General features: G+C 46.7%; 1 protein-coding gene across 5 annotated transcripts in view; it reads left to right on the top strand.

The window, feature by feature from the left end:
• ADAM19 (ADAM metallopeptidase domain 19) overlaps nucleotides 1-17,447 on the top strand; it is a 108,007-nt gene that overhangs the window by 45,441 nt on the left and 45,119 nt on the right. For all 5 annotated transcript variants that reach the window (XM_055086872.1, XM_055086871.1, XM_024117217.3 and 2 more), the window contains exons 6-12: nucleotides 1,842-2,034; nucleotides 2,701-2,766; nucleotides 7,470-7,541; nucleotides 10,913-11,079; nucleotides 13,026-13,110; nucleotides 13,792-13,931; nucleotides 16,032-16,209. In XM_055086872.1, the coding sequence (XP_054942847.1) occupies nucleotides 1,842-2,034; nucleotides 2,701-2,766; nucleotides 7,470-7,541; nucleotides 10,913-11,079; nucleotides 13,026-13,110; nucleotides 13,792-13,931; nucleotides 16,032-16,209 (901 nt within the window). The remainder of the gene's footprint in view (nucleotides 1-1,841; nucleotides 2,035-2,700; nucleotides 2,767-7,469; nucleotides 7,542-10,912; nucleotides 11,080-13,025; nucleotides 13,111-13,791; nucleotides 13,932-16,031; nucleotides 16,210-17,447) is intronic.

The raw sequence follows: 17,447 nt of genomic DNA, 5'->3' as shown, positions 1-17,447 counted from the left end.
AGCTTCCAGTGTTTGTAGCCGTTGGGGGAAACTGAGGTGATGGGGAGGGGCCTTGGTCAGCCAAGATGAGAAGATAGCTTGAGAACAGGATGCCCCCAGCAGCTCTGCCCTCTGCCCTTTCCTGTGTGGACTCAGGAGCGGATGTGACCCTTGCTGTTTGCTCCACTCTCACCCCCAGCTGCACAGGCAGCCCACTGGGTGTCTCGCCGGGGGGCTGGTCTGGGATTGCGGCGTCAGCCTGGGTGAGGTAGCCGGGAAGTCGTCAGGCTCCCTGACACCGGAATGAGGTCAACCAGGGATGGATTCCAGGAAGGACTGCTGCTGATCAGGGCCTGGCGCTGTCTCTCCTGAGAGTGTCGTAGGCTCTTCCCGAAGGGCAAAACCTGGGCGGGGATCCGGAGGCGTTAGGGGCAGGGATGGAAGCCGAGACAGCCGAAGAGAGGTCCTGCCAGTTTGGAGTGGCAAAGACTGACTTGGCTACGCTTTACCTTTTGAAATTTCTGGATAGGTAGAGCCTGAGGTTTTGGAGCACACGAAACGCTGTGGGGTCCCTGGGGTACATTGCTGGGATCTTCCTTCCCCAGGGCCCTGATAACATTCCCTCGCTCTAGTTTTCATCTCACGGTGTCAAGGATGGCAAATACCTGCTACGGGGGCCTCTGCTGTCCCTTCCATTGATTATTGGTGATAGTGATTGATATAAGCTGTGCACTCTTTCTCACCGAGTCCAGATAAAGCGCCCAGAAGCCTCATTGATGCAGCACCCCAGGCAGCAGCGTCCAACATCAGTGTTAAGGGCGCTGAAAGCTTTTTGCCTTCTCTGTTAACATGCTGTAGTGATTTATTCCCGTGTTCAGACTCTAAGCTCCGTGAGGGCAGGCATCTTGTCTGTCCTGTTCGCTACTCCATCCTCAGCAACTAGCACGATGCCTGGCACATAGCAGTAGCTCAGGAAGTATTTGTGGAATGAATGTCTGTCTTCCAATGGAATGTGAATTACACAAGGACAGGGATTATGTCTAGATTACATCTAATACAGAGTAAGGGTTCAATGAGTGAAAAGATACAATGAATGAACACACATCTTTATTCTGAGTTCAAGGCTAGTATCTGTAACCCAGAGAAAAGAGTAGTCATACATGCTTGGTTGTGGGTGTCACCTCACCGCAGAGCTGCCTTGCTGACACAGGGAAATTGGGGCTGGTAGGCATGCCATCAGTGATGTCTGTAGCTTTGGTTTCCAAGAGCAAAGACACTTGTCTTTCCATTTAATCATCCCAAGAGTCCTGTGAAGTTAGAAAATTATCATTTGCATTTACACTTGGGGAAACTGAGGCTTGGAGTGATTGAAGAGGTTTGTTGAAGAGCATTTGGCAATTTAATGTTGGAGCTAAGATTAGAACTTGGGTCTCCTCATCCTCAGTCAAGCATTCTTTCTCCAGTCACCAGACCGTCTTTTTCTCAGTCTATAGAGTTTTGACCTGTGATCTGTTGTATGTTACGTTTGGGTTTGGGAGACTTTTTGGAATCCTAGTCCTGCCATCCTTTATGAGTATCAACTGTCCCTGGTCCAGCCCTTTTAGAACCTTCAAGCTTCTCTGTGATAAGCTTTTACACCCTGAAACCGTGCACCACATCTCACATACATGTGCATTTCTCTGGAGAGGAAGTCTGAGTTTGCATCAGATTCTCACCAAGGAGTGCATGACCCCATAATAAGATTAAGAAGCAATGATCAAAACCAACTGTGAAATTTTGTATATGGGGAAACTGAGGCCTGAGCAAGGGACTTTTCCAGGACCATAATCTTTGACCAGAGATTCTATTTCTCCCGTCAACAGAGGACTGATTATGGTGAGCAGTAACCTCAGCTACATCATCGAGCCCCTGCCTGACAGCGAGGGCCACCACCTTATTTACAGATCCGAACATCTCAAGCTTCCCCCTGGGAACTGTGGGTTCGAGCACTCCAAGCCCACCGCCAGGGACTGGGTCCTTCAGTTTACAAACCAGACCAAGAAGCGACCTCGCAGGGTGAGTTTTTCTTAGTGCAGGAGTCAGCCTGGGGATAGGCTTGTCCCTTCTGAGGACTCTTACCTTGGATCCAGGAGGATTTCTAAATTAAAGGGAGATGGCTAAGAAGGAGGAAATAGCTTTTTCCTCTTAGTCTAAGTCATTGTTGAGTGTGAGAAACCCTTGTATTCGAAAGAATAACTACTTTGGGGGGAAACATTACTACCTTTAAAATAAGGTGCTGATTTCAGAAACTTTAAAATGTGAGAAAAATATATACGCCTCCCTTTTTGGAATAGCCACTTAACCACGTGCACAAAATGCTTGTATTTATTTATAGCGAAAATAGAGGTATGTGGTTTAAATGTCTTTTGAGAACTTGATTGTCAGCATGTTCCCTCACGGTATGTCAGCCTCTGTTCTGAGGCTGACAGCTCATTATTTCTGGAAACTAAAGGACTGGACCCAGTGTCCCAGAGCAGCCTCCCGCGATAACCAAGATGGCGGGCGGAAGGTGTAGTGAGGGTAATGATGAAGCGACCATAGCTGGGGTTGTCTCTAGGTCCCAGGTACAAATTTAGTATGGAGGGCCGCTGCTTATTAACTGCACCATTTCTGAGCAGTTTTTTGAAATGAGGTCAAGTCCACCATTTCTATAGCTCTGATCTGCTTATGTCTCTTTCTTAGATGAAAAGGGAAGATTTACACTCCATGAAGTATGTGGAGCTTTACCTTGTGGCTGATTATGCAGAGGTAAGGAGGAGGCAATGGGTTTTAGCAGAAAAATCGCTCTCTTGATAGCTTCCATTCCAGCCTTCAAACTGCTTTGGGGAAATACTAAAGCATTCCTCTTTTTCCGGTTTGTCATGTGATTTTGACCTTAAATCTGACCAAGGGCTCTTTTTGCTATTTTAAACATAGTTGGGAAAAAAACAAGGAGAAGTCTCTTCCAGCTCAGTACATTAATCAGAACATCAGGATAAAGAATGTTATTTGGGTTAACATTTCTTAGACTGGGTCTGAAGACCCTTAGGTTTTGGTGCTTATTCTTTGGGAGAATAGAGATCGACCTGCCCCTCACATCACAGGGCAGCACAAAAACTCTCTAGTTTCAAGTGTGACTGCTAGGACGGTTCATTGTAGAGGATTAGAGATAATGAATTGGGGAAAGCGTCCCAAGGCAGTGGTGTTGAAGCAGACTCCTAAAGAATGGATTCAGGCCCTACGGCCCATATTTGCCTAAATTAGCCATATTTTACCTCATTCTCACTTTGTGTAGTGGCTCAACCACGTAACTGACATATCTTCTGGGCATGGAAGGGCAGATGAGCTGAGCACTCCCCACGTTCTAACACTGCACCTCGCCTGGGGCTTCCTTTCAGACAGAACTCATCACAGTTCCCATCTGTCACATACCGTCCAAATGGGTTAATTAGCAGCTCCCCCAGAGGAGCAGTCCCGCAGCACAGATCCTGGAGGCAGTGCAGGGAAGGGGGAAGAATACTAGACTTCACGCTGGAAGAGCTGCCTTCCAGTGTTAGTGGCAGGAGGAGGTGGCCCTTGAGTGTCTGCAAGGACACGGAGTCGTTAACTGGGCAGAGACGCGGAGGTGAAGGGCCCTCCCAGGCCGAGGAAACACCTTTTATAAAAAAATATATGTATATTTCAATTTTATTTTATTTATTTATTTACTTTTGTCTGCGTTGGGTCTTTGTTGCTGCGCGCGGGCTTTCTCTAGTTGCTGCGAGTGGCGGCTACTCTTCGTTGTGGTGCGCGGGCTTCTCACTGCGGTGGCTTCTCTTATTGTGGAGCATGGGCTCTAGGCACGCGGGCTTCAGTAGTTGTGGCTCCCAGGCTCTAGAGCGCAGCTCAGTAGTTGTGGCGCACAGGCTTAATTGCTCCGCAGCATGTGGGATCTTCCCGGACCAGGGCTATGAACCCATGTCCCCTGCATTGGCAGGTGGATTCTTAACCACTGCGCCACCAGGGAAGCCCTGAGGAAACACCTTGTTCTGCTTTGAGAGGAGTTTTGCTTTTTAATTGTTGTCGGTATTGGTTTTTCCAGCAGGCTTTCTTTCTTTTTTTTTTTTTCTTTTGTTTTCCTTTCCAAAGACTGGTGTGTGTGTAGGATGGAGGAGTGGTGGGGGGAGCAAGATCCTAAGTGATTTAAAAGCTGCAGCTGCGCAGCCATGGGAGATGCTAATGGCGTCGGCCCCTGCCTAACAGAACTGCCATAGTGGGAGGGTTGCTGGAAGAGAGCTGAACTTCCCTGGCTCCGGGACATCTTTTTTTTTTTTTTTTTTTTAAAGAAGATGTTGGGGGTAGGAGTTAGTTTATTTATTTATTTATTTATTTTTAATTTTATTTTTAGCTGTGTGGGGTCTTCTTTTCTGTGCGAGAGCTTTCTCTAGTTGAGGCGAGCGGGGCCCACTCTTCATCACGGTGCGTGGGCCTCTCACCATCGCAGCCTCTCTTGTTGCGGAGCACAGGCTCCAGACGCGCAGGCTCAGCGGCCATGGCTCACGGGCTTAGTTGCTCCGCGGCATGTGGGATCCTCCCAGACCAGGGCTCGAACCCGCGTCCCCTGCATTGGCAGGCGGATTCTCAACCACTGCGCCACCAGGGAAGCCCCGAGACATCTTTAAGCTTTGCATTTGAGATCCTCTAATACAGTAGCCTCGACCCTTTTTTTTTTTTTTTTTTTTTTTTGCTGCAGAATCCTTTGTTCAGATGAAAGCTCCTGGGACCCCGATAGTTAAGCATATAGAAACACAGCTGCTCTAATGGAAAGGTGGGGTGATGCTCCCCCTCGGCCTTGCACTCTCACCAGAGGACTCCTGGTGTGGGGATTTAAAACCCACTGGGTGTGAGTCTGAAAGCTGGAGAAGCGGGGGCAGGGTGGGGATTGGACATCTTCAGTCTCCTGACCTCCCGGGTCACAGCAAACCCCCAGGAGGAAAAGTGTGTGCCCAAGGTGCCTCCAGAACTGTGCTGTGCCTAGAGCCATCTTCCTGTTCTAGAGGGAGAGTCTCCAGCAGCCGCCCCATAGGTGTTGCCCACAGGCCGTGATTCATGCAGCTCAGTGGATAGGGGATGTGCTCACTACTCAGGTCCTGGGCAGGGGTGGGTGGGGAAGTAATAGGCCAGACTGGGCTCACAGGCTCACAAATCCCTGCCCCCCCTCACCTCCTCTTCCCCCACTCCCTCTCCAAGTGGCCTCTCATCCTCCGTGGGCAGAAATGTATTCCTGACAATTAATTAATCTTAGCGGACGGGCAGACAGGGAAGAGGGGGGCCGCCTTATCTGTGATTTATAACCTGGTGCTGAGACAGGCCAGTCTTCGCCTCTGGGCTCTGGATTTAGCACAGGGAGCAGAGACATGGATGGGGTTGCTGCCTGGAGAGAGGGTTTTTAGCGGCAAAAATGACCATGCAGCTCCCTGGGCCTAGGTGGGAGCACCTGGGGTGGTTCTCAGTTTATTCATTCCTCAGGTGAAATGGGAGATCCAGGTGGGGGAAGAGCAAGATGGGATTTGGAGGAGGAGACAGGGTAGCTGTGAGAACAGGTACGCTGAGGACTCTTCAAGATACAGACAGAATGTGGGGCACTTGGGAAAGACCAGGTGATGAACCGTGTTTTAAGGCCTGTGTCAGCCCAGAACGTGTAAGGGGGAGATACTCTTTTCTTTACATCAGAGGTCTGTAAACTATAGCCCATGGTCAAATCCAGCCTACTCCGGGTTTTTATAAATAAAGTTTTACTGGAACGTATCCATGCCTCCCGCTGCATGTGTTGTCCGTGGCTGCTTTTGAGCTACAATGGCAGAGTCGAGTAGTTGTGGTAGAGACTTTATGGCTGCAAAGCCTAAAATATTTACAGTCTGGCCATTTGCAGAAAGTTTGCTGACTCTTGCCTGAGGCTCTTCAGGATAGCATGATACATTCCTTAACACTATGGTGATATTATCTGGCAGCTGTTTGAAGATAGGATTAATATATTTGAAAGATAATGAACTCTGACTCTGATGTTCTAATAAATACTCCCTCAATGCTGCAGCACTTTCTGTGCCGTGTTTAGAAATAGGATGACTCAGTAAAGAGAAACTTCAGGATTAACACCTTGAAAAGGTCTAAGTCCCAGGATCTTACATTGAATTTAACTCCGTAGAAAGCAATGGTGAAAGTGAGACGATTGCAGTTCTGATGAGTCATGGTTCCCAGGAGACCCAAGAAGGTCCAGAAGCAGTGGGAGAATAGGAAATGGTGCGTTTCTCCCCCTATCGTGGCTGAGACACACCCCCGTCTGGACAAATATCCCAGGGTGTTTTATTTGGCTTTTCTTTTCATTTCTTTCTTGTATCTTCTTGTGGGATGCAGTGGAGGAAGGACGTGAAGGTTTGGACTGAAGTAACATATATCGTGTGTACACAAGGTAAATCAGATAGGTACCCACGTTCTGTGTAACAATGGCAACATATAGGACATACCCATCATTTTCAAATTTGGGTTGCAGTTGTAGCAAATTTTATCTTTATGCTGTGAAGCTTTCCTTCATCATTGCAGCTGAAAGTGATCTAACCTTTTGAAGCAGGCATGATAAAGTGAGGCTACCTACCGAAATGTGCTCCTCCTGCTATACCCACGGCAGATATTTCTAATGGAGCACAGCACTTTTTCCTGCCGAGCCCCTTGCAGTCTTAGAATTCTTCTCACTGTGGAAGGCATTGCTAGTTGATCTGAGTAGCGTGCCAGATGAAGCCTATTTGCCAAGGTTTTATGATCCTCATTGCCACACTCATTTTGTGTCATTCACACGGCCTCCTGTTGCAGTTATTTCTGTGCAGGTTTTCTCAGCCCGTTTCTATGTCATACTCCTTAAATGTAGCATCTGCCATTGTTGTTATTTCTGGTCCTCTCTGTGTTTTAACTGAAGCTCCTTCAAGGCTAGGACCAGGACCACACACTTTGTATCCTACCCAGCACCAAGTGCAGTGCCTTGCACACTGCAGCTGTTCAGCACCAATTTGACCTTGTTGACTGGTCATGTGCATGGAGGCCTTGTGAGATCCCTGTGATGGTGGCTCCGTGCTGGGGTGATGACCGAGGCGAGGGTTGGATTGGTCCCTCTTCTAAGCCCCAGCGGAAGTTTGCAGGAGGCCTTGTACTTAGGAGGACAGGAGAACAAGGTTGACTTCACAGGCTGGAGGAAGGCAGTTCAGTTCACTGCACAACTGTTACATGCCTACCGTGTGCCCGGAACTGAGCTAGTAGTTGGAGGTACCAAGATGGATGTGACCCAGGTTCTGCCCTCCCAAGCTGACACTATGTGTCAGGGAGATAATCGTCATATAAGACGGAAGAAAATGAAAAGGAATTCAAAGACCAGTAATATGGGTCACACGAGGGGTCCTGGGAAGGGTTCTGGAGTCTCACCTAGTTCTGCTTGCCCCATTTAGTTTCAGAAGAATCGACGAGACCAGGACGCCACCAAACACAAGCTCATGGAGATCGCCAATTACGTTGATAAGGTGAGACCAGGTGTGTCCTTGTGGGAAAGGTGCCAGCACCTTAGAGGAGCTGCAGGACAGGAGATCACACCTGACTTGCCTGTTGCTCAACTGGCTGCCCCACCAGCTTCTGGGAGGCAGTAGCGATGCAGCCGAAGCTCAGTGGTCATGACAAGACCGTCAACTGCATGGACCTAGCCAAGTAACTTGTCTTGTTTGGGTTGCTGTTTTGTTTTGTTTTTTAATTTGCAAAATGAGGGGTTGATTTAAATCAATAGCTTTGGATTGTTTTTGTTTTTCTGATGGAATCCTTTTTCCAATGTCTAATATAAAAGTCCGATGATAACAGACTCCTCTAAGCTGAAGCAGGGGTGAGGACCCAGAGTGCTGTCCTCTGACCCCCTTCCCCTCATCCCTGCCTTAAAAGTTGAGGAGTGGGTTGTTTGGGGTCAATCTATAATCTCCCTCTGTAAAACAGTTCTAAAATCATTTGGTTTTGTCTCTTAGAGAAGCCATGCAGTTGGTTAACTTTCCTAGGTCAGGCTCTTTTCAACAAGCTCTTAGGAAATACCCAGATTCTTGAATTTTACTAGAATAGGCTGGTCTGGGACTTGGAAATACTTTGTTTATATGAAAGAGTGCAAAATGCAGAAGAGGTAACCTAGAATGACAGTGGCCTCTTGATAGGTGAGTGGTAAATAGTTTTAAAAAGTAGATTTTAATGTTTGGGATCGCAGGTCTCTGAGAATCTGATCACATTTATTGTACAATTTCAGGGCACTCACAAAACTTCTGAACCTTAACTCTGGGCCTGCTAGGGATTCCTGGATCCCAGGTCTCAAGGGGGAATATATATATATATATATATATATATATATATATATAAAATTTTTTTTTAATATTAGAGGATAAGGAAGAGAAGAACTATCTTTAGGGATTTACAAGCAAATTTGGTAGTGTTCTGAAGTCATTGGATGGGCAGGTCTATGCCCTGTGTTTTTGCCGTAGATGACTCTGGAAACGCTGGTCAGTGTTTGGTGCCTGGTGAAAGTCAAACACTGGCATTTCCTGGAAGGAAGGACTCCAGGGACACAGTCCAGTCCTCTCTCTAGCCTTCAATTCACTCAACAATAACATCTAAATGATCCCACAACCCAAACACTCAGCATCTGGGAAAACAAGAAAAACTTTTTTCCCTGGGGGTAGACCCTGTTATCCCCCATGTGACATCTATTGTTCTGGAGATGCTGCAGGTGGGAGACTTGGCTGGGTCTCCCCTATATGGATTCTTCAGCTGGTCTGGGTGATAGAACCAGGGGTGCTGGTGAAAAGTGGAAGGAGAAGAGAGGCGTTAGCAAACCGCATCCTTGCTGGAAGGTCCCCAGCCTTGCCAGCTGGTCTGCTCTGTGAAGCAGTCTCGGTTATCTCATCTGCAGCTGAGGTTAGTCACTGCCAGCTCGGGTTAGGGAAGGCAAACTCACTTCTCTGAGGCTTGCTGACCCACCTACTTGAACTGAACTATTATGGAAGTAAAACTGGAATGCACTGCACTAATCAGCTGAATCATGAACCCAATCAAAAATGTTTTTCCTTAACTGTGAAAAAAGCCAAGTTTAAGTCCTCAAAAACCTCCCTAGTGAAGCAAGTTCAAATTGAAATCCAAACCCTTTATTTTCTGTAATGATTGACCTGGCACAAAACAGGAAAATCAAAATTTCCATTGAAATCAACTGATGATCTGCTGAATCTGGAGCCCATTTACATCACAGTTTCTTGGGGGCAGGTTGATTCTCTGGATGTGTAAATATGGTAGCACTTCAGCAGTGTAGTGTCATGAGTAGACTCTGAGGTCTAATAATCCGGGCCTTAATCCTGGCTCTGCCAGCTTCCTGCTGAGACTTTGGCAAGTTACTGAACTTCTCTAGGCCTCAGTGCTTAATACATAGAAAGCACTTGATAAGCATCGGTGCTATGATTGTTATATTTACCTGGGGCAGTACCTGCCACTTTCGGATTAAGATGGCATCTCCTGCCCACGTGACCTAGGTTTACCTGCAATTTTTTTTTTTAAGTTGCTGTCTCAGTATTCTCTAGGGTAGGCCAGTCAAAGAATTCCTTGTACCTACGCCTTCCAGTACTTCGCTTTAAGGAAAACCCTCTTCCTGCTATGTGTGTGTGAGATGAAAGATACTGTGTCATGAAAGTTAGATGTAGCTTTAGCCTTAAGGAGCCCAAGGATCAAGGCTCGTTTATAGAATTTCAGTATCTCTGGGTTGGACAAAATCTTGAAGAGTATCTGGGACCTTTGCAGCCTAAAGTTTGCAACCTGTTTATGGCATCCTTCACAAAACCCAAAAACCCCCAGTGATGGGGAAGGAAATTTTGAAAGTAAGCACATCTATCTACATGTATTTCATTTACACCCATTTACTTCCAAAATGAGTCGGAGACGTCTTCCAATAAATCCATTAATATATCCACACAATGGAATACTAGTCAGCAATAAAAAGGAATGGCAGCCTGATACAGGCTACAAGACAGATGAATCTCAGAAACATGCTAAATGAAAGAAATAACAAAAGACTACATATTGTATAATTTCATTTATAGAATATGTCTGGAAAAGGCAAATCTGTGGGGGCAGAAAGTGGATTAGTGATTGCCCAGGTCTGGGGGTGAAAATGGGCAATGATAGTAAATGGACATAAGGGATCTTGCTGGTGTGATGAAAATAGTCTAAAATTGGATTATGGTGATCACTTTACAACTTGGTAAGTTTACTAAAAAATATTGAGCTGTACACCTAAAATGGGTGGATTCTGTGATATGTAAATTATACCTCAATAAAGTTGTTTTGAAAATCCATATACAAGAGAACTTTTTAGACATGTATAAAAATGATAAGGGCCATAAAGGAATTGGGAGGGATAATTGTACCAGACACCTGGGCCAAAGGTCCTTATTATAGATGACAGCGTGGCTTAGCTCACTTTGAAAGCTTTTTTCCTGTTTGAAATGAAATGTCTTCCTGTCTTTTTTACCTGTAGACTGAGCCCCACTTTAGGCTCATGTGCAAAAATGCTGATCCTTTCTCCACATGAGAACCCCGTGCATGTCTGAAAGCAACTCTGTGTCCTATCTCAGTCTTCACTTCTCTAAGCTAAGTCACCCCAGCTCTGTCACCAGCAGAGCCTCTCTTAGGATGTCGTGCCTGTCTCAGGATGTCCCCCTTCTGAGAAGGTGAAGAGCAACACCTGTTCCCTCCTCCCCTTGGAGGCATGTATAGAAGAGAAATCTGGAATCTGTGCTCTGAGCGCTTGGGCTAGGAAGGGGCTCATAATCTCAAGTGGTGTTGACAGATGATTCTGTGACTCTTCTGTGTGTGTTTTCAGTTTTACCGATCCTTGAATATCCGGATTGCCCTCGTGGGTTTGGAAGTGTGGACTCATGGGAATATGTGTGAAGTTTCTGAGAACCCGTACTCTACCCTCTGGTCATTTCTTAGCTGGAGGCGGAAGCTGCTCGCCCGGAAGAGCCATGACAATGCACAGTTAATCACGTAAATAACCTTTTCCATATGTGTTGCCTTGGCCTTGGCTGCAAAGCCCCTGCCTGCAGTGCGTGTGCTGTTCGTGCTTTTCTCCCCAGTGCTGAAGGTTGGCTGGACTAAGCCATTCTGACTCTCCAGTCCAGGTAACGAAGTGTTCCTCAGGCATGTGCTCCGTACCCAGTATATCCAGGAAAATATTAAAAAGCCTGAGTCATAGCAATCCCAAGAAGTGTTTACAACCCAAATAAGAAAATTAGCCTTAGACATATTTGGTTGAGTCTCTGAAACAATTGGGTGTGTATTTGGGAAGTGAGTGACTGTTGGTCATGGCTGCTTTGAAATAGACTTTCTAAGGGGCTCACCTTGATCTTCGTGGCGCTTTGTTCTAGAGCAGGTGTTAATCGCCCAAAGCAGGCACAGGAGAGGGGCCTCCTCGGCTTGTCCTTCATGTCATTCCCAGGGGCTCAGGGTCGACTGCGAGATAGTCAAGTGGCAGATAGTGCAGGAATAGTGTGTTTGGGGGGAGGGAGACATGGGGGGAGAGGGTGGTTGTGTTGGAGTTTGTTCAATCCCCAGAGAGAAAAGAGCATAAACTGATGGGGGTCGTGGTGGCCCGTGACAGTCCCCCGTGGTGATTATCTAGTATTTATTAGTGTTGACTTCCAAAGGTATTCTCAGGAAGTTACAACAAAAGGCACATACATAATAAAACCAATTTTTTTTCCTGTTTCCTAAATATCTCTGAAACAACAATCATTTAAACCTTTGTTTACTCTTTAAAAGAGACCGGGGAAATAGCCGTACCAAAAACCCGAGTGCTTACTTCATGATGGCACATTTACCTAGGAAGAGTCTTTGGTTGCCAAAACTTTGGCCTGATCTTTGAAAGCCTGGAGTTCTGCTTTGGGCAAGACCTTGAATCCAATTTCCAGTAGGACTTCCTCGGAGCCATGTGTGAGTTTATCAGATAACCAGTAGGGCGTCATAGAGATTTGCATGTATTTTTTTGCAGATTGTTTCTCTGAAGATAAATGTGCCTTGAATTCAACAAACATGTATTAAGCACCCACTATGTGTCTGATTCTCTGCTAAGTTCTAATGACCCCAAAATAAATGAGATAGCCTTGACTCTCTAAGATATCATGGTCTAAGTAAGAAGACAAACACAGAGATATAAAAGCATGATGTAATGAACTTCCATGTAGATGCTTTAAATAAATTTCACGTTTGTGGCATGCACGAAAACACTGGTATTTTATTCATTCCTTTGCCCCTGCCCTGGATGCGTACAGCTGAGAAAAGCCTGTATTAAACTGGGGGAATGTAGCTGGCTGTTGGCAGATTAGGAGCACAGTTGCAAAACAAAGGCAGAAACAGCTCATCCTTGCACCCAGCTGCACTTTGTGAGGCTCCTGATGGGACACATCTGTTTCCTTGGCCCCAGAGTGATGCAGGAATGAAGCATCAGCCCCCACAGCTGCTGCCCTGACCTCCGCCCCCCGTCCCCTTACACATACCACAGAGCCAGGGATATGGCAGGGCACCCTGGCAGCTGGCGGAAGTGGGCATGATTCACTCCAGCATCAGAACCTGTGCCACCCTTCCCTCATCCCCACCCTCTGACCTTTTCCTCTGCAGCAGGAATGGGATGCAGCTTTGCAAACCCTGCCCATTTCCTTCCAGGAATGGGGCTACGGGCATATTGTGGGAAGAAGTGAACTTTTGCTCTCTCTTCTGTTTCTCTGGAGCAGTGAGAGAGTAGGTGAGAGGAAGTGAGAGGTGTGGTGACCTGGAAGTTATCCAGCTGGCCTAGAGTAGTGGGATCTCTCCCCTTGGGAATGATCTGGGAATGTCAGCAGGGCCAGGGAATGCCGTGATGGCCACCCACTCCTGGGCACATGGAAACAGCCCTCTCGGTCCTCACTCCAGTCACCCTCTCTCCTTCCCTCCTGCAGGGGCATGTCTTTCCACGGCACCACCATCGGCCTGGCCCCCCTCATGGCCATGTGCTCTGTGTACCAGTCTGGAGGGGTCAACATGGTGAGTCTCAGCCAATATATTGATGCTGCAGAAGGCGGAGAACTGCCCCACAAGACAGGAAGTCATCTTCTAAAAAATAATTTTATATTAATTGTTGCAGGAAAAAAGAAGATTGGACATAAAGAAGGGCAGTTGTTTAAAATGAAGGCATTAAGTTCTAAGAGGTGGAGGTACTCAGGGATGAATTTTCATTTATTGTAATTTATCCCCAATTTTCAAGCTCAGGAGAACCTCGAAGCAATTACATTAATCATACATCACTAGATGTCTTATATGTTCCAGACCAGGGGCTGAGAACTTGTAAGATACAGAGATAAAATGTTTTTTTTTTTTTATCTGAAGTGTTGTTCTGTATATCTGTATGGAACAAGAGCCTGTCTCAGAGTCACAGGGAATTATTGCCCTCTTTTGAAGTTCTCTCTGACTTTGTGAGTGTTTGGACTACTGATGTCTGACCTGTGAAGTAGACAGCAAGGAGGCTGCTGTCCATTTATTTGTCCACCCCTCTATCCACCTGTATTTATTGACAGATGCAGCAGGGTAGTTAAGAGCACGGGCTTTAGTCACCGAGCCTGTACACACAGCAATTGTATAATCAGTGGAGGGCTGTGAGGCTTGGCTAAAGAAGAGGCAGGGCTGTAGCGGGGAGATGTCCTTGACCTGAACTGTCTCCCTGAGCAGGACCACTCTGAGAATGCCATTGGCGTGGCTGCCACCATGGCCCACGAGATGGGCCACAACTTCGGCATGAGCCATGATTCTGCGGATTGCTGCTCCGCCAGCGCGGCTGATGGTGGGTGCATCATGGCAGCCGCCACCGGGTGAGTCAAGCAGGAAGGTGAGGACGGGAGGACAAGGACGGCAGAGCGCGAGAGGCCAGTGCGAGCGCAAGAGGCCAGTGCGGCCTCCGTGTTGCTCCCAGCCCAGGGAGCCTGTGTTATGCTAATGGGGGCATTGAAGAAAAAGGGGGTTTTGACAACAAAAGCATTGGAAGAAGACCAAGAAAACAATCATGTGGAAGGAGCACAGGTTTCTAGCAGGAAGTTTGGTGTGGTGTAACCTTAGATATACTTAATTTCTGTCTTGGGGTTCTTTAGCTATAAAATTGGCATAACCACGTGTGTCTTTTCCACTTCATGAATTTTTGCTGAGAACGAATTTATAACAGCCACAGTCCTTAATCCCTCCATGTGAACGAAGTGTGATCAGTGCTTGTTGTGCCTCAGGGCAGATTGAAAGTGCTGAGGTAGCCTCCAGAACAAGGAAAGGGAAGGGGAGCATCCGCACACCCCACAGTGACTCCTCAGGGAATTTACAGGCTGTGTTTACCACAAGGAATAAGGACAAGGCAGCTCCATCTCCCTGTAGTCGTGAGGGGTCTTTAAACCAGAACCTTTGAAAAAGAATTCTGGAGTTGCTTAAAAGTCAGTGCCTGGACTCAGACAGCAGAGAACACTGGGTTCTTCCGGGACCCTAGTCACTCTTCAGAAGGCACCATGGTGGGAGCTTGTGTTCCTCCCACCCCAAACCATTAGGGTCTGCTTATGCTTCTTAGGGAATGGTGTGTCTCCAAGAGGAGATTCAGGGGCTTCCCTGGTGGCGCAGTGGTTAAGAATCTGTCTGCCAGTGCAGGGGACACGGGTTTGAGCCCTGCTTTGGGAAGATCCCACATGTCATGGAGCAACTAAGCCCGTGCGCCACAACTACTGAGCCTGCACTCTAGAGCCCAAGAGCCACAACTACTGAGTCCGTGTGCCACAACTACTGAAGCCCGCATGCCTAGAGCCCGTGCTCTGCAACGAGAAGCCACCGCAGTGAGAAGCCTGGATACTGCTACGAAGAGTAGCCCCCGCTTGCCGCAACTAGAGAAGGCCTGCGCGCAGCAATGAAGATCCAACACAGCCTAAATAAATAGATCGATAGATAGATAGATAGGAGATGCAGCTTTCTTGGAGCTCCAGTGTCCAGTGTTTCCTCCTCACTTCTCAGAGAAAGTGACACACAAAGGATGATGTTGACATGCAGGGGACAACTCCATGGGTCATGCTCAAATCCCTGTGAGCTCACCATTGCGTCCACCTCTTTCTCTCTCAGTCTAAAAAGCATATTTGTAGACAAATGGTTGAGAGAGTTGTATTAATTACTACTCCAATTTGTTTTTAAGCTGTTCACAAATTTTAGTAGTTTAACAATTATTAGTAACAAGTTCTTTGTGACATTGCTGACAACTGAAGAAAACCCTCCAGTGTTTAACCTTTAGTTGGTTTAGAGAATTGGGATCAGGATAACTCTTCCCTTATAGACCCAAATTGTGGTACTGACCTGCCGCCAGAGAGTGTATGACTTTTGACTCTTTTTCCCAATAGCGGGATCCAGGACCTTTCATATTCTTGTGATAAAGACCATGTGTTTGTGAGTTAGCTGGTTGAGTTTGGAGTGCTGCCCGCATCCTTAGAACAGAGATCAGATCACTGGCCCAACAAAGAAATTAAACCCTTGAACTTGGCCTTTTTTGGCCTGGTCTTCTGTTCTAAGAAAATCTCCATCTAATATCAGCTTCAGGAAGAGTTTGGGTTGGCTGGAATTTTATTCAGCTCTAAGGCTCAGGAGACCTATTATAACACACTAGTTATCCTTTATTTATTGCAACTCCTTCATGAAAACAGCTGAAATTGTTGCTTCAAATTCTCAAGTAAATCCTCCATGGAGCGTGAGCAAAAAAGCATTATGGGGTGGTTAATATTTCTTAATTCTTAGAATGTTAATGTACAGGTGATGTTCTAGGGGGGCAGAATATATGTGCATGGGACTATAGGGGTCTGAGTGCAGCTGGAATCAGCCTCATGGGCAGCAGGGTTGATGCTGTTCTGGCTGCTTGATGCTCAGACTCCCAGCTAATTCCAACCTTGTTCTTCTCCCAGGCACCCCTTTCCCAGAGTGTTCAATAGATGCAACAGGAAGGAGCTGGACAGGTATCTGCAGTCAGGTGGAGGGATGTGTCTCTCCAACATGCCGGACACCAGGACGCTGTATGGAGGCCAGAGATGCGGAAATGGGTACCTGGAAGATGGGGAAGAATGTGATTGTGGGGAGGAGGAGGTAAGGTGTTGTGCTGGTGCTAGTGGGAGGGGGAAGAATTTCCACTGGCTTCAAATCTCAAGGTTAAAGAGAATGCAAGCGAAAATTTAGTCATAGGCATTTCCTACATACACGTGGCTATCAAAGACCCCATCACAAGTAAGATGTGGGGAGTAAGCCTTAAATATGGACCATTTCTATAGACTCTCCCGGTTTGAAGTTGACATTGTTTATGTCCAGATTGGGGTGGAGTGCTCCTTGTGAGCATCACGTCTACCCAGAAACCACAGTCTTTGCCAGTGAAGCCACAGGTGGCCTCCTTGGCCCTCCAGCTGCGCTGAATTTATTCTGAAGGCCATGCAGCCAGATATATGAACTTGAACCTGGGCCCTTATGAGGAGGCTTAAAATAACAAGCTCATGCTGTTTGGCCTGGAGAAGAGATGATTGAAAGGAAGGGGATGTAGGAAGTACTGGCAAGTCTGAAAGGGGCTTCTAGGAGGACGAAAGAGCAGAACTCTTGGTGTACAAGCTCTTTCCTTCCTTATAATCTTCAGAATGAGAGTGGTGGGCGTACAGCGTAGCTCTCTCACTTTTAACAGATGCTTGCTGTTCTGCAGAAAGCAGAACTGAATAGTTTCATATCTGTTTTTTGAAGGATGAAAATATGTACGTTAACATGCAAAATAATTTGTGGGAGAATGCGTGAGTATTCTATGTATTCAGAATAAACTATGCGGGTGAGATTGAGGGTCTGTATATGTGGGAAAAGACTATTTGATTTTATAATCTTCTCTATGGTTTGACTTTTTTTTAACGCCAGCACGTAACTTTCATAATAAAACAACAACTAGTTAAAGGCTCACCATCCACACCACCATGAGTTCAGAGAGATCAGCCCAGACCCTTCAGAAAGGAGAGAGTTGTATTATCACGGAGGGCCCAGTGTGGTTGAAGAGCAGCCTGTGAGTGGGCTTGGCCAGTTGGCTTATGTTCAGAGGAGCTTCTCATTCAACAAATATTTACTGAGTATGTGGTACTATGTCATGTGCCAGGGAGAGGAAAATAGATAGGCAGAAAAAATAGACATGGTCCCTGTCCTTGTGGAATGTAGAGTCCAGTGGGGGAAACACACATTGACCAAATAATTGTAAAAATGTATAAAATACAACTGTGGTAAGTGCTAGGAGGGCCAATGGCATGATGCTAGGAGTACATGTAATGTGAGGGGAGCTGCCCTACTCAGGTGGGAGTGTGACC

Source organism: Physeter macrocephalus, chromosome 8 (assembly GCF_002837175.3).
Source record: "Physeter macrocephalus isolate SW-GA chromosome 8, ASM283717v5, whole genome shotgun sequence".
In the NCBI taxonomy this organism is placed as follows: Eukaryota; Metazoa; Chordata; class Mammalia; order Artiodactyla; family Physeteridae; genus Physeter; species Physeter macrocephalus.
The sequence above is the reverse complement of the archived record's forward strand: the minus strand, read 5'-3'. Positions and strand labels throughout refer to the sequence as shown.